General features: G+C 41.4%; 1 protein-coding gene across 2 annotated transcripts; it reads right to left on the reverse strand.

Moving 5' to 3' along the window:
* Positions 1–8,345: 8,345 nt before the first annotated feature.
* On the reverse strand, positions 8,346–11,001 carry LOC147639868 (uncharacterized). Of its 2 annotated transcripts, XM_086774897.1 has the most exons (5): positions 10,815–11,001; positions 10,055–10,143; positions 9,738–9,908; positions 8,726–8,864; positions 8,346–8,563 (listed from the first exon to the last, which is right to left on the reverse strand). In XM_086774897.1, the coding sequence occupies exons 1-4, from the start codon at positions 10,918–10,920 to the stop codon at positions 8,742–8,744; spliced, it is 489 nt and encodes a 162-aa protein (XP_086631023.1). In that variant the 5' UTR covers positions 10,921–11,001; the 3' UTR covers positions 8,346–8,563; positions 8,726–8,741. The 2 variants fall into 2 exon arrangements, with proteins under 2 accessions (XP_086631023.1, XP_086631016.1); XM_086774890.1 differs by having other exon boundaries at positions 8,346–8,864; positions 10,815–11,000.
* Between the last annotated feature and the right edge of the window lie 3,016 nt (positions 11,002–14,017).

Raw genomic sequence — 14,017 nt, forward strand, 5'->3', positions numbered from 1 at the left:
TGCCAACCGCAATGGTAGAAGTAGACAGGGTGCGAGCCACCATTTGAAAGTGCAAATGGTGAAGCATTCCACATGAGGTGTTCCTTAACAGACTTGCCAACCGCAATGATAGAAGTAGACAGGGTGCGAGCCACCATTTGAATGTGCAAATGGTGAAGCATTCCACCTCTTTCGAGGGAGAAAAGTGCTTGTATACACTGTTGCCGAGAAAACTCGACAAGGTTATCCCACAAAGAATTGTCGACATCAATGTTGCCGATGCCAATGGTCATAGACACCTCGAGCAGCTTCAGATTGCCACGAGTCGGGAACTTCGGAGAAGGAGGAGAATGGGTTGGATGACCAGTACACAAAACGGATAAGTCCTCCACCATCTTCCTCTTCGTGGTGGCACACGACGTGTCGCTACTGCTTGCAATCCACATACACATACAGCCGAAGATTGAACATAGAATATACAGAATATTAAACATGCAATAGTAAAAACCACAACACAACACCACCTGAAGAACGGGCTCTCCATTTGACACCCTTGAGATTCTGCAAATCAGTCGAGCCTTCGAGCGGTGTGAGGATGCGAGGAGGAATATTTTCCTTGTTGGCCTCACATAACGTGGTGTCACAAGGAACAGGGTTGCCAGTCGGAGGCATGGAGGGCGCAGAAACGCCACCAAGAGTGAAAGGTGGCAGTACCGGAGACAGGACCATACATGCAGGAGTAGAGTTCACTTTTTTATGCACACGCTTGGATGGACCCATGAGACAGCAGAGCACTTGGACATAGCGCAAACGCCATGGACATAGGTATGCCTAGCAAAAGAACATATAACTTACCGAAAGGCACCAAACATAGCACCATGACACCAATGTGATGAGGACAACGCAGCACATCCAAAGAACTCCAACCTGCACCGAGAAGGCGAATCCCGGCAAGACGTGAAGAGCGTGCACGCCTGCTTCGCGCATCCAAAAAACTCCAGAGAAGCAGAACCTCCATCAAGAAGGAGAAATATCTTGACGACGCATGAAGAGCATGCAAACAATGATGCTGACGCGTGTAAAGAGCACATGCTACTCACATGTGCCAGCATCATGCTCTCTTTAAATTTTCAATTAAGGCTCACACATGGAATCGATGTCGCATCATATTTGTTAATTAAATAAATACGAGCCCAAAAGAACATTTGTCCACATATTAATTCGTGCCCATGAATATAGGTGAAGACGTTAGCTAAAGCTAAGGTGGAAAAGGGGGTGTTCGAACATTACGCAACAACATTTTATATTGCATTTTTTTAAAAAGGACATGGTATTGCACGATAGATCTGTAAGGGACCCACACAAAGATCACAACCTAGGGCCGATATTTTATTCATACCAAAACACACGGGAAAAAACATCTCCTGTCGAGACCATACATGTAGATTATTTATTTACAACAGAGTGGGGCAAAATGACTGCAATACAGAAAGGCATCGCCGCTGAGATCATGTCGTGGGGGGACAGGTATAAGGTCTTCCTCTTCGCTCCTCACACAACTCTGACGAACTCAGCGGCCCTCTCTTCAGAGGAGTTGATGTACGGATTGTTGGGTTCAATGTCTGATGGACTTTCCTCAACAAAGATAGGATTGGCTGGACCACCATGTTAGTCGCTTGAGAGTTTATCAGGCTGCACCTCATATTGGCCATCTCCTTGCTCTTCATGCTCATTTTTCTCTTGATTCAAATTGACAAAGTACCTGGCGGCTTCCCCCTCTATGTAGTGATCGCGGAAGAAGACCTTTCTAATATTCGAGATATCAGCTAAGTCCGGAGTTTTGAGGTACTTCCAAACAGCTCGAGCTCTAGCAGAGTCCATGCCGTTCCCAGCTTTATGGATTATCCATTGTGCACTAGGGAAGTATTTTCCACTTATCATTTTCAAGAGTGTGACGCCAAGAGTGACAGACCACTTATTGAGAATATAGTTTTCCATGTAGACGAAAACTCGCTCAAACACATTTACCGGTGTCAGGCATACCCGATTTTTGAGGTCTCCCTAAGCAAACTGCGCATAGTGTCCCTCCTCTGGACATCTCATCTACAAACACATTATGAGCATGAAAATGAAAATGAGGTTTATGTAGATCCTTGAGACAATAACCTACCATTCCCTCGAACGTGTGCATTTTAATCTAGCGAAGCGCCTGGCATATGACAATCACTCCGGCGGGCTTCCTCACATTCCACATGAGGTGCTGCTTGACAGACTTGCCAACTGCAATGATAGAAGTAGACAGGGTGCGAGTCACCATTTGAAAGTGCAAATGGTGAAGCGTTCCACCTCTTTCAAGGGAGAAAAGTGCTTGTGTACACTATTGCCGAGAAAACTCGACGAGGTTATCCCACAAAGAAGTGTCAACATCAATGTTGCTAGTGTCAATGGTCACATACACCTCGAGCATCTTCAGATTGCCACAAGTCGAGAACTTCAGATAGGGAAGAGGCGCGTCGGCCGGACGACCAGTACACGAAACGGATAAGTCCTCCACCTTGTTCCTCTTCGTCATGGCACACGACGTGTCGCTGCTTACGATCCACATACACATATAGCCGAAGATTGAACGCATAATATACAGAATATTATACATGCAACAGTAAAAACCACAACACAACACCACCTGAAGAATGGGCTCTCTGTTTGACACCCTTGAGATTCTGCAAACCAGCCGAGCCTTCAGGCGATGTGAGGATGTGAGGAGGAATATTTTCCTTGTTGGCCTCACATAATGTGGCTTCACAAGGAACAGGGTTGACAGTCGGAGGCATGGAGGGCACAGAAACGTCACCAGGCGTGAAAGGTGGTGGTATCGGGGAAAGGACCATACATGCAGGAGTAGAGTTCGCTTTTTTACGCACACGCTTGGACAGACCCATAACATTAGAGCACTTGGACATAGCACAAACGCCATCCAATGTGAGGACAATGCTGCGCATCCAAAGAACTCCAACTTGCATTGAGAATGTGAATCCCGACTAGGCGTGAAGAGCGTGCACGCTTGCTTTACGGATCCAAAAAACTCCAGAGAAGCAGAACCTGCATCGAGAACACGAATTCCGAGACGAGGTGTAAAGAGCATGCACGCTTGTGAAGCACTATGAAGCAGAACCTCCATCGAAAAGGAGAAATATCCCGACGACGCATGAAGAGCATGCAAACGATGATGCTCACACATGTAAAGAGCACATGCTACTCACACGTGTTAGCATCATGCTCTCTTTAAATTTTCAATTAAGGCTCACACATGGAATCGATGCCGCATCATATTTGTAAATTAAATAAATGCGAGCCCAAAAGAACATTTGTCCAGATATTCACATTTTGTTTTCGTGTATTCACATTTTATCAAAAGATTGTACTATTCACTTACGTGGCATCTTTTAATAAAATTGCTACCTAAGGTGTCTATCCTCATTCGTCTGTAGCTCTCTCTCATGGTAACGCCCCCCGGGCTCCTGCCTTGCCCTCCCCCCTATGTCTCTCTCTCTCTCTCTCTCTCTCTCTCTCTCTCTCTCTCTCTCTCTCTCTCTCTCTCTCTCTCTCTCTCTCTCTCTCTCTCTCGCGATAACTAACAACATGCAGAAAATAGAAGATGCCTTTTTTGCTTTTCTAGGAATAAAAACAGGAAGAAAAAGTAGGGTTTCAAGGTGAGAGAGAGATATAGAGAGAGAGAGAGAGAGTTGAGCGCAACTCTCTGGTTTTGAAGCTAGGCTAAAGCAAGCTTTATGGAGGAAGGTAGAGAGAGAGAGAGTCCATGGTTGCAATCGTGTTCTTTCTGAGAGAGAAACAAAAAAAGATGGATTCCATACCATGAAAGAGAGAGAAGAAAAAGTCCTGAATTAGAAAAAAACATGCAGCACACAATTGTCAAGACAAACTCACAAATTAGAAAAAAATAGCATGCAACGCACATTTGTTAAAACCAGCCTCCGTAAAATGCAGCAATTAATTTTTTTTCTACCTAACCCCTTGAAAGGTTTATACATCAAATTAGAAGTATTAATTCGAAGTATTTAATAGAAACACGATGTTGGCCTATTGTGTTTTATTTTCAGTTTTGTAAGGAAGTTTGTTTTGCCCGCCCTATAGAGCTTTATTATTTCAATTTTTAAAAATGTCCCCAAGAATTAGTTCTTATTGAGGAAGCACTCAACATATCCCAAACTACAAAGTGTGCATGCATCATACCCTCACCATCACTATATATCCATGTATATTTTTGGATGGGCATGGTACGACCCATCCCCCCGATTTCCTTAAAAGGTACATGCATAAGTGGTTCTTCTACCATTCTTTTGGACAGACCATCCTTGCCAGCAACCAAACACTCAAACGATAAACCTCAGCGTGAAAAAAGCCCCTCATCTTTTCTCGCAACCAAAGTGAAAAAATGTCGAGGAAAACAACTATAAGAGTCAAAGAAAGCAAAGAGTTAGAGCTGTTACATTGAGAAGAACACACACGGGTAGAGCCCACATAGCCCATGCACGATACTTGCATTACTTTGCAAGGGCTTTGCACTTCATAAGAACATCTTGCATATATAGGCACTCACGCTAGCTAGCACTTACACTGACCCTCATCACCAATAGCCATTCTGTATATCTCTAAATGGGGGAACATATTGGGCAAAAGCCTTGTCCATGGTACGACCTAGTGCCCGAATACCTCCAAAGATCTTCAAAGAAAACAGTTCCATGCAGTCTCACATCATTTGCCTCTTCTTTGACTTTCTTCGCTGTCATAACAAAAGGCCAACTTCAAGTTAATAGGATGTTTGAGATGCCTCTTATACAACTTCTTTCATATAATCTTATAGTGATAATTGTAATATAAGTAAACAATGTAATCCACACAACAATTTTTTAACAATATTGTTGTGTTAATTACATTATAAGTAGACAATGCAGGTTAAAGATATAGGCTTTTGTTGTGCTAATTACAAGTTTAAAATATTATTATGTTATTTACATTATAAGTAAACAACATAGGTTGAAGATATAGGCCTTTAATGGTTATAATTTATTCACATCAAGAGCTTACCTTAGCCTTTGCCAAAACAAGTATTGTTTGGTCTTGCCTTAGAGCCGCAAATGCAACTTCCTTATGTGGGTGTGGTAGCTTATTGTCTCGCAACCTCACTCCGTTGTTACACCGGAATACTTCCTTTACTAAGGGGGTGAAGGTAGAGTAGGTTTCCTACACTATGGATCAACAATCACACAAGCGGTGGACAGACAGGAGAAGCTCAAGCAAGAGAGATTCTACAATCAAACCTAACTAAGCAGTCCCATCAAGCAAGACGATTTAATAGAACACAAGCAAGAGGGTAGGGAGAAGAGGGAGAGGTCACAAGTATTCTATTGTAAGGGACTGAATGTCTATTGCTAAATGTTAAAAATAACTTATATACAAATGCCTACTGTTCATACTTGGTCACGACCATAACTTAAAAATAGTCATGGGCCACTAGCGCTAGCCTAAAGTAAGTATATATAGTGGCTTCTTGATTTGGCATTAAGCTTGGGGTAAAGCCACTTTATAAACTCCACCGCCATCTTACAAAGATGATGGACTACTTCCATTACACACGATAAGATAGTAAAGTGTCGTACAATAGGCCGGGCGAGTGAAACCATGTTAATTTGTGCAATGGTTAACATACCCCCCTTCATGATAGTGATTGGGTGCTCATGCCACATACGGGTGGTGAAGATGCTGCCCATTCCAAAGAGGTGCGGATGGTCAAAGATATAGTTAATGAAGAGACCAACCAGTCCTCGTGCTTCGAGGCATGTTGGAGATAGAGTTTGTTGCTCCTCTTGAAACTACGGTTTAAAGCCAAGATTTCATCCAATTATTTTGGGGAACACATTTTAAAGGAAAAATGCACCAAGAGAAAAAGCTAATAAAGAAAGATTGAGTTAGAGGTTGGGCTTTCTCGAGGAATCAATAATATAAATATACATAAGCTTGAATCATTATAAGTGTGAGAATGGGCTCTCTTTGGGAATAAAGGTGAACGAGCAGATTCGAAACACTAGAGGGAGAAAGAGAAGAGAATAAGCATGGGATAGGGAAGAATATAAAGTGGAGAATGAAAGTGAGAGAGGAGAGAATAAATTGGACATTGGGGAGAATAAAGGTTGGAATTATATCAAGCATTATAGTATTTGCAAAGGAACATCACTCCTAAACCAGAAGAGTAGAGAGGCAGGCAAGGGTCCTTTTTGGGTTTTTAACTGTTTCTATGCATACGCAGCACCTATCAGTGAGCAGAATACATTCGTGCTTTGTGGTTGGCTTTAGGTGTCGTTAATTGCTTTTTGACATAACCGGGTGGGCTTCTGACTAAGCATCTATGTAATGCGCTCTAGATTGGTCTTTGAGAGACAAACAAGCAATTGCTAGTGGACATTTGGGACAATGTAATTTGCTAAGAAAAGTCTCTGATCAAAAAGCTTTTTTAGAAAATGGTAATCTTCATGGTGGCTAAAATGTGAACAAAAGATCTCACTACCACAATTTGGCGATGAAAAGCTATACCCATCTTAATTGTGAATTTGTCCAAGATCCAAATTATCTGGAAACAGGGAAATTTCGCATCTTGAAAGCCTCCCTCATTGGCAATCAAAGAAGCCATCTTAGAAAGGGAAGGAAGCCCAGATTTAGGAATGTTACATTCAAACCAAAGCATCTTCAAAACAGTATCCAGATTATGATGACCAGCTTGAAGGAAAAGGCTGGAGCCATCGGCAACGCATTGGCCCATATAGCATGTGTGTGCCTGCATGCATGTCCATGAGCGTGTGTGAATAGATATAATGCTGCACACGTGCATGTGTGTTGCTAGCCTTCGTCATGGTAAAGTCTTCTGGAGAAGTGATATAAACTTGGTCTGATGGTTAATTAATGAAGATTTTTCTAGTAAAACAAAACTTAGTGTTGATAATCTTCATACAGTGGATGAGGCCAACCTCAGTTGCACTGTCCAAATGGAGCATATGAGCGTGAGTACAAAAAACATGAAAGAGCTGTAATAATGAGCATCCTTGTTTAACAATTCCATGCAAATTAAAATTTCCACCACGGAGCCATTCGGAAGAAAATTAGAAAAAGCTCCTTCAATTAGCAGGCAGATCGATTTGATGCATAGCGATTCCACTAAAGAACCAGTGAATCTTGTCATACAGTCTATCCATATTTTATAGCAAAGAGGCAAACTCGATCCTTAAATAAGTAAGGTAAAAAAACTCCATTGCAATAATCTGATGAAAGAAAAACTTATTAGAAGAGCAGGGTTGCTGTAGTATGCATCCTGGATTTGACTCGAGATGTTTGCAGGCTTACAACCTACTGGTACTTATGCTGTTTGAACGTCGTGTTCAGAAACACTTATGACTGTTCCCTTGCACGTTGATAAAAAATAAAACAGTGAATTTTTCACCCTTTGAAGTCTACAAGAAGATGAATAGATACTTTGATCTTAGATTTGAAAATGCTTGGCCAATTCGCGGTTTTGCAACCAATTTTTTGGCATGAGCTTTAAGCACAAGTCTCTTCACCTATCTTACACTCTCTTGTAAGTACATACAAGAAGCTCTAAAAAAAAGATGGTTCGAATGCAGCCTCCTGTCTTGTTGGACCGTTCTCAATGTTAAATATCAAATCTCATTGCATTTTTTTCCCTCTTCCTTTTTCCGAATGGCCTGAGGCCCAAAATCTTCCAACAATTACCATTTTTCACCACCCGTACATGCACACTTTTAGGCACTATAATACCCGCCCATAAGGCAATGCCGCACAGGTATCAACCATGTGAGGTTATGAACCTATGACCTCCTGGCCCTAGACAAACACGTCTACCACTTGAGCTATCACATCATTGGCATCTCATCGCATTTCACACACGATGTTTCGACAACCATCTCTCGTGTACACAGGCCTTGCAATATGCAGCTACACTAATCTAGATGTAGATTAAACATCTTTTAGAAGAATTTCCTTGCCGATAAAATCTTTTTGCAAATGGACAACTTGAATAGTAAAAACTTAGGAATAGGAATATACTATCACGTTTCAACCTGTAACACAATTGACATGGCATATCCCTCCTGCCAAGTTTTTTTGAGTCAAAATCTAAAGAGTAACACAAGAACTTTATCTTAATGAAAAGAATTTAGGCAAGGCTTAAAACATCACCAATACTCTACCACTCTTCAAAGGTATCATCATAAATGACTAAGGGGGTTACATCATTCCATATCGACTGTAAAGACGGACATCAATTTTCAAAGCTCCACTCAGAGTAACGCTTTGTTCACCCATTCTCATTAAGCATAAAGACTCCACATCAGGTACAAAAGGTACAAAACGTGATAATGGTGAAAAAACAATTAGAAACAGCTCTTGCTGTCAAAGTACAAGAACTAATCTTTGGAAGCACAGTGCTCACATAACAGGCAACAGCAGAACAGTCTGGTGCCAGTAATGGATTTCAACGCACTGCCCTTTTCCAGGTCTGTGGCAGAACGACAGTGCAAGTAAGGCCTATCTATACTTGGTACTTTAAGGCAACATATCTTCCAAAACACTCCGTTACTCATGTGAATTGTGAGAACACACTTTCGAGTGAGATCACAGCTAATGGAAGCTACTGCCACTCCCTAAGGGCATTATTTACCTTTGAGAAACACCTATCAATGCTTCTCTTTCTCCACTACCTCGTGATAAGCAGCTGCGCTCAGTAGTGACTCCAAATGTTTTGGATCTGCCAGTTTTAGCTTGACCAGCCAGCTCTCACCAAATGGATCCTTGTTCAACTGCAGTGGTTCAATCACATCACGGCTATGTTAGAGCACGCACAAGTCATAAAAGCTAGTTCAACAAGAAAGATCGTTGACCATTTATCACAGGCAGACATCACGGACAAAGGGCTGTCCGAAACCTCAGCTTTGCCTAAAAAGCTTCATCTTATCACTGCACACTAACATGCCAGATGTTCCAACAAAAAGGCCTCAAAAGTAGTTGTTCCTCAGGTCAAACTCTAAAATTTTGTCTACTAAACCCCTCTTCGGCACACGGGTGACTGCAATGCATCATCATCAAAGTACTACAACCTTAATAAAAGCGGCATAGAGAGCAACACTAACACAGCGCTGCTCATCATCAATCCCCACCTTTTTTTCTTTTTCTTTTTCTTTCCAACCATAGATACCATTTTTTCACCGCCCGTAGGCACATTTCACGCTTTCCTCCCGGTCCCAAGACATACATCTCACCACTTGAGCTACCACCTCATTGGCCATCAACCCCCAGCTTATAGAAGGGCCCACAGCATTTTTTCCTCATAATACTTCTTTCTACCCATGCTATTCAAAATTGTACCTTCAAACCATCTCAAGGAACAGCTTATCTCACTCTAGCTTAACTGATGACTCTAAATGTAACAAGTCTAACTCTAGCAAAAATATCGAGTATGCATGCAAGCATGCATGTGCCACATGTTAGGCTCAGAAGCAGCAGCTTTCCAGTTGACACCAACCCAAAGACTATCTTAGTTAGCCTTCCAATTAATCACTACTTTGACGGTTGACAACTCTCAAATGCCCACCAACGTGAAGGGCTTGGAGAGATGTAGCTTGGAACTGCCGGTACACCATACAATAAACCAAAATATTGGACTTTGCACCCACCTTCTCTGGAGCCTCTTTGACGCCAGTATTGACTTCCACAACTTCACCACCTACTGGCGAATACACGGAACTGGAAGCTTTCACGCTCTCCACCGTGCAGATGCTATCTCCTGGTCCATATTTTGAACCCACTTCAGGTAGCTCCACATACACAACATCACCCAGCTCGTCCTGCCAACAGGAACCCTTAAATTCTTGAAAATCATAAGAAAGATGGGCAATTAACCAAAAAAAAAATGCAAAACCTTTTGCAGTATCTCTTAAAAATCTTGGTTACTACTGACATGAAGACATAACAGCAATGGTTATGTTCTTACCACAGCAAACGAGGTCAAGCCCATTGTACCATGTTCTCCCTCCACTTTCACCCATTCATGTGATTTTGCATACTTTAGATGTTCGGGAACTGCAGAAACCAAGACGAGAGAGAGTGAAGCTTTCACCCAAAAAAGCATCGACTAGCAATATATTCTCAGAGGACCAGTCCATCAGATCCAGAAGCAACAGCATAATAGAATGACCGTGGGTAGCTTGTTTTCCAAAACTAGGGCACTACCTATCAAACCCTTGTTATGGCAGAATGACAAAATGCAGAACAAAATGGATTGAATCGTTGTAAGAAATAAGCTTATCGACATGAAAAGGGAACCTAGGTCACAGACGCAAAGAAAACACAGAGACTCAGTGTTATAGGCAACCTCAACGATCGTATACGCCTGCATGAGAATGCAAACGAAGCAATAAAAGACGAGGTTACAGCTCCTCAACTGTAGCAGAGTGCCAAAAATCTAACTGACACAGAACCTGCTTCACAGAAAGGGAAACGTCGATTCGAACAGATTGTGCAACCTCCTTACACGGTGACAAAAACCAAAGATCCTGCTTGGTATTGCTAACCCTGACCCCAACCCCAACGCTGACTGTCACGAGGTGGGAAGTGCACAGTAGCAAAGGATCCTGCTTCACAGAGCTAACCCTGAACCCTGACTTTATCCCCCCACACTACACCCAACCCCAATCCTAGCCCTAACCCGAAAGAAATGGCACGATAACACAGCAAAGACAAATTACACATACATTTGGTGGAGAAATGTCGTAGGAAGAAGGGATCTGCCAGCAGCCGAGGACGCGAACTGATGCGCAGCGCGGACGCAGCCTGCGAGGCGAAAGTTCGCAGCGCCATGGCAATGGAGGAATAGGATGCCAAATTCTGTAGGCAAACAAGTATCACTCCTCTTTTTTTTTTTTCCTTTTTTTTTTAAATTGCCAACTTTTTCTCCACCCAAGCATTTGGATAGCCTCATCACTCTCCTTAACCTCATGATCTTGAGTGTTCCCGTCTCACATTCTTTTAAGTGCCCCTCTTTGGGCCCAAACATAATTATTAAAGACCCTTTAGGGTCCATATCATCTAATAATTAGATAAATAAGACATACTGTAGCCAGCAAGGAAAGTGTCCAAGATCCAAAGCGCCATTGTGCACAAGCGATCTTAAAACCAAGAGCTTTGTAGAACCAAACGTGATCAAAATAACTGCATAGCCAAAAGTTGTTTTTGAAAATCTTGATGTAACCCCCATCTAGGGCAAGTAGCAGAACCAAATCCCTTTTATTAGGATGCAATTTGTGCTTAACAGGCAGGTAGCTGCTGCAGTTAATTTCCATATAAATGCTTTATAGAGTTAAAAGGTAGGAGGAGTATCCACAATAGCTTTTCCATCAAACATGAATCTTCTAGGCACCTTGATTTACTACTGCAAGTTGCTTTTCGATCCCCTTGACGACTTTCCACACTCCATCCCTCTCATCACAAGAAGCGACTTTCCACACTCCATCCCTCTTATTCACAAGAAGTCTGATCTTTGTCTACCAGGTAGGAAAGTTGGAGTCATTGAATTTCTCTAATGCAATGTTGCTTCTCTTGGTCCTCATAGCTCACATATTTTAAAAGTGGAGGTTGTAGAGGTCTCAACAATGGGTAGTGGCGATGAACATCAATGGGCGGCGACAGTGGCGTCATGTGGAGGTGCACACTATGGCAGAGCAACCAGCTAGGTAGATCAGCTCATAGCAAGCAAAGGGGTGACAAGTAGAATAACACAACAATGAAGTTATATTAAAAATAGCAAGTGATATTGGTGAATGTTTCGAGTAAGGGGGGAGTGTTGTGTGACCCTCAAATGAAGTGGCAATTGTACTAGTCATCATATGACTTAAGACTTAAAGGCCCAAAACGTGTACAAATGTGAAGGAGAATGTAGAATGTGCAGGTCAAAGGGTGCCCAAAAGAAGGTGCCTAGAATTAGGTGAGACGAGGTCCCAAATGGGTGCTAAAGGGAGGTGGTCCTAAAATCTAGGCAAGATTAAGGGTGGCTTAATCAAGATTATGAGTCACAACTAGTGGCTAAAGGAGATGTATTCAAGCCTATATAAAGGCCTCTATCTAATGGAAACATGTGTGAGTTTTTTGTCAAATCTCTTATTATGCCATAGTTTTTGTCATTTGCCCTAATAACATTCTTGCATTCTTATTATACTAAAAAGTTACCCTAATAACATTCTTATTATGTCAAAATGTTGATGTTAATCCATTTCTACTCACCCTAATCCTCTCTAGGATGAAATTCAAGTTGGTATCAAAGCCAACCATCATACCTTAATCATTTATGTATCCTAGCACAGTCTAGTTATCATTATCATCCTAATTATCCATTAATTCAGGTTTTCCCCTCTCTTCCCAAGATCACAAATCCTCAAAATCAAGGTGTTTAGGCACATCCATAGAAAGGAGACTTCATTTGGAGCATCTACATAAGCTCAAGAGGCTTTAAGGCATCAAAGGAGGGGAGGTGTGATCAAGATAAACTCTCAAACATCACCCTGTAGGCAACGGAAAAAATCCAACAAAAAGAGGGTAAAATTACTTCTTTTTTATCATATCTTGGATAGATCTTGAGCCGTGGCTTCATTATATATCATGTGGAGGATGTGCATGTCACTTTATTGAGCACAAACAATAATCTTCAAAACATTCTCTACTTTGTTAACAAAAAGTTACCTCTATTAACAACATGATTAGTGCTAATCACAATTGGTTTTATGAGCTACAACTCTACCATTAGGGTGATGCTAAAGCCTTGTGCATCATCACAAAACTCATTTTCCCTTTGGTTTAGTGCTCTAATTTGCTCTCCCAAAACAAGGTATTCTCTAGTTTGATAGCTTTTTTTGAAATTGGGAAGAGTTAATCATAAAAAATTACTCCTATTGCATCTTGCTCTCTTTGTAAGGGAATGGCAACTCCACTCATAATTGGAGAGAGAGAGAGAGAGAGAGAGAGAGAGAGAGGGAGGGAGGGAGAGCTAGATTGCATAACTTAATGATGGTTTGATTCATGTGTTAAACCTTCACCAACAAGAATGTTTTGACCCATAGAAATCACACATATACACACATTGAATTTGACACATGGCACACTTATCCTATCCACACACATAGGGGGTGATCATAACTAAGAGGGTGTTCACACCTGTTGAGCCCTAAATCCCAACAACACGCACCTCTCAAACCATGCTTCCCACATACCATTTTATGAGAAACTATAATATTTTCCTTGAGCATCTTATAATGTTCGTTTCTTGGATAACATCTTCAACCACTTACCAATCTTCTTGGATAACATCTTCAACCACTTACCATTATAGTGATATCTTCTTGGATAACATCTTCAACCACTTACTATTATAGTGAAATCTTCTATTATAGAAAGCTAGCAGCCCACTAACTTAGTTGATTGATTCAAATTAACAATGCTTCCCACATATTATTGTATGAGACTCTAAGATTTGCCATGACCATCTTAAAATGGCCATTTCTTGGGTAACATCTTCAACCACTTACCATTTTAGTGACAATATGTGTGCTTATTTGACACAAAATAAAAAAATTATTAATAAATTTAAAAAATGTATCTTGTATACTAAGGTGATACTCCTATGTGAGATGTTATTATAATTTGTGCTTTGTTCAAGCTTAAATGGGATAAAAACAATCCAAAGCATCCTTACTAGTATGACATTTTCTAGAATTGCACCTCACCAACCCTGTACTTGCCACTCTTTTTTTCCTCATCTTTCATCATTCCATACAAGTAGTTGGTTCCCACCATCACACCCACCTCCATGATTAGTCTTGTGTATCTGCCTTACCCACCGCCATGATTAGTCTTGTGTATCTTCCTTACCCACTCCTTTTGTCCCATTTCTCTATCATCACTACTA

The sequence above is a fragment of the Cibotium barometz genome, chromosome 3 (assembly GCF_041138505.1).
Source record: "Cibotium barometz isolate CiBa-2024 chromosome 3, ASM4113850v1, whole genome shotgun sequence".
Taxonomy (NCBI): domain Eukaryota; kingdom Viridiplantae; phylum Streptophyta; class Polypodiopsida; order Cyatheales; family Cibotiaceae; genus Cibotium; species Cibotium barometz.

Excerpts from the sequence above, each read along its gene's own strand:
- LOC147639868 (XM_086774897.1), bottom strand. The coding sequence starts at position 10,920 with ATGGCGCTGCGAACTTTCGCCTCGCAGGCTGCGTCCGCGCTGCGCATC. Across the intron at positions 9,909-10,054 it reads GCTTGACCTCGTTTGCTGTG|GACGAGCTGGGTGATGTTGT; the intron begins GTAAGAACATAA and ends TCCTGTTGGCAG. Across the intron at positions 8,865-9,737 it reads TCAAAGAGGCTCCAGAGAAG|TTGAACAAGGATCCATTTGG; the intron begins GTGGGTGCAAAG and ends GAACCACTGCAG.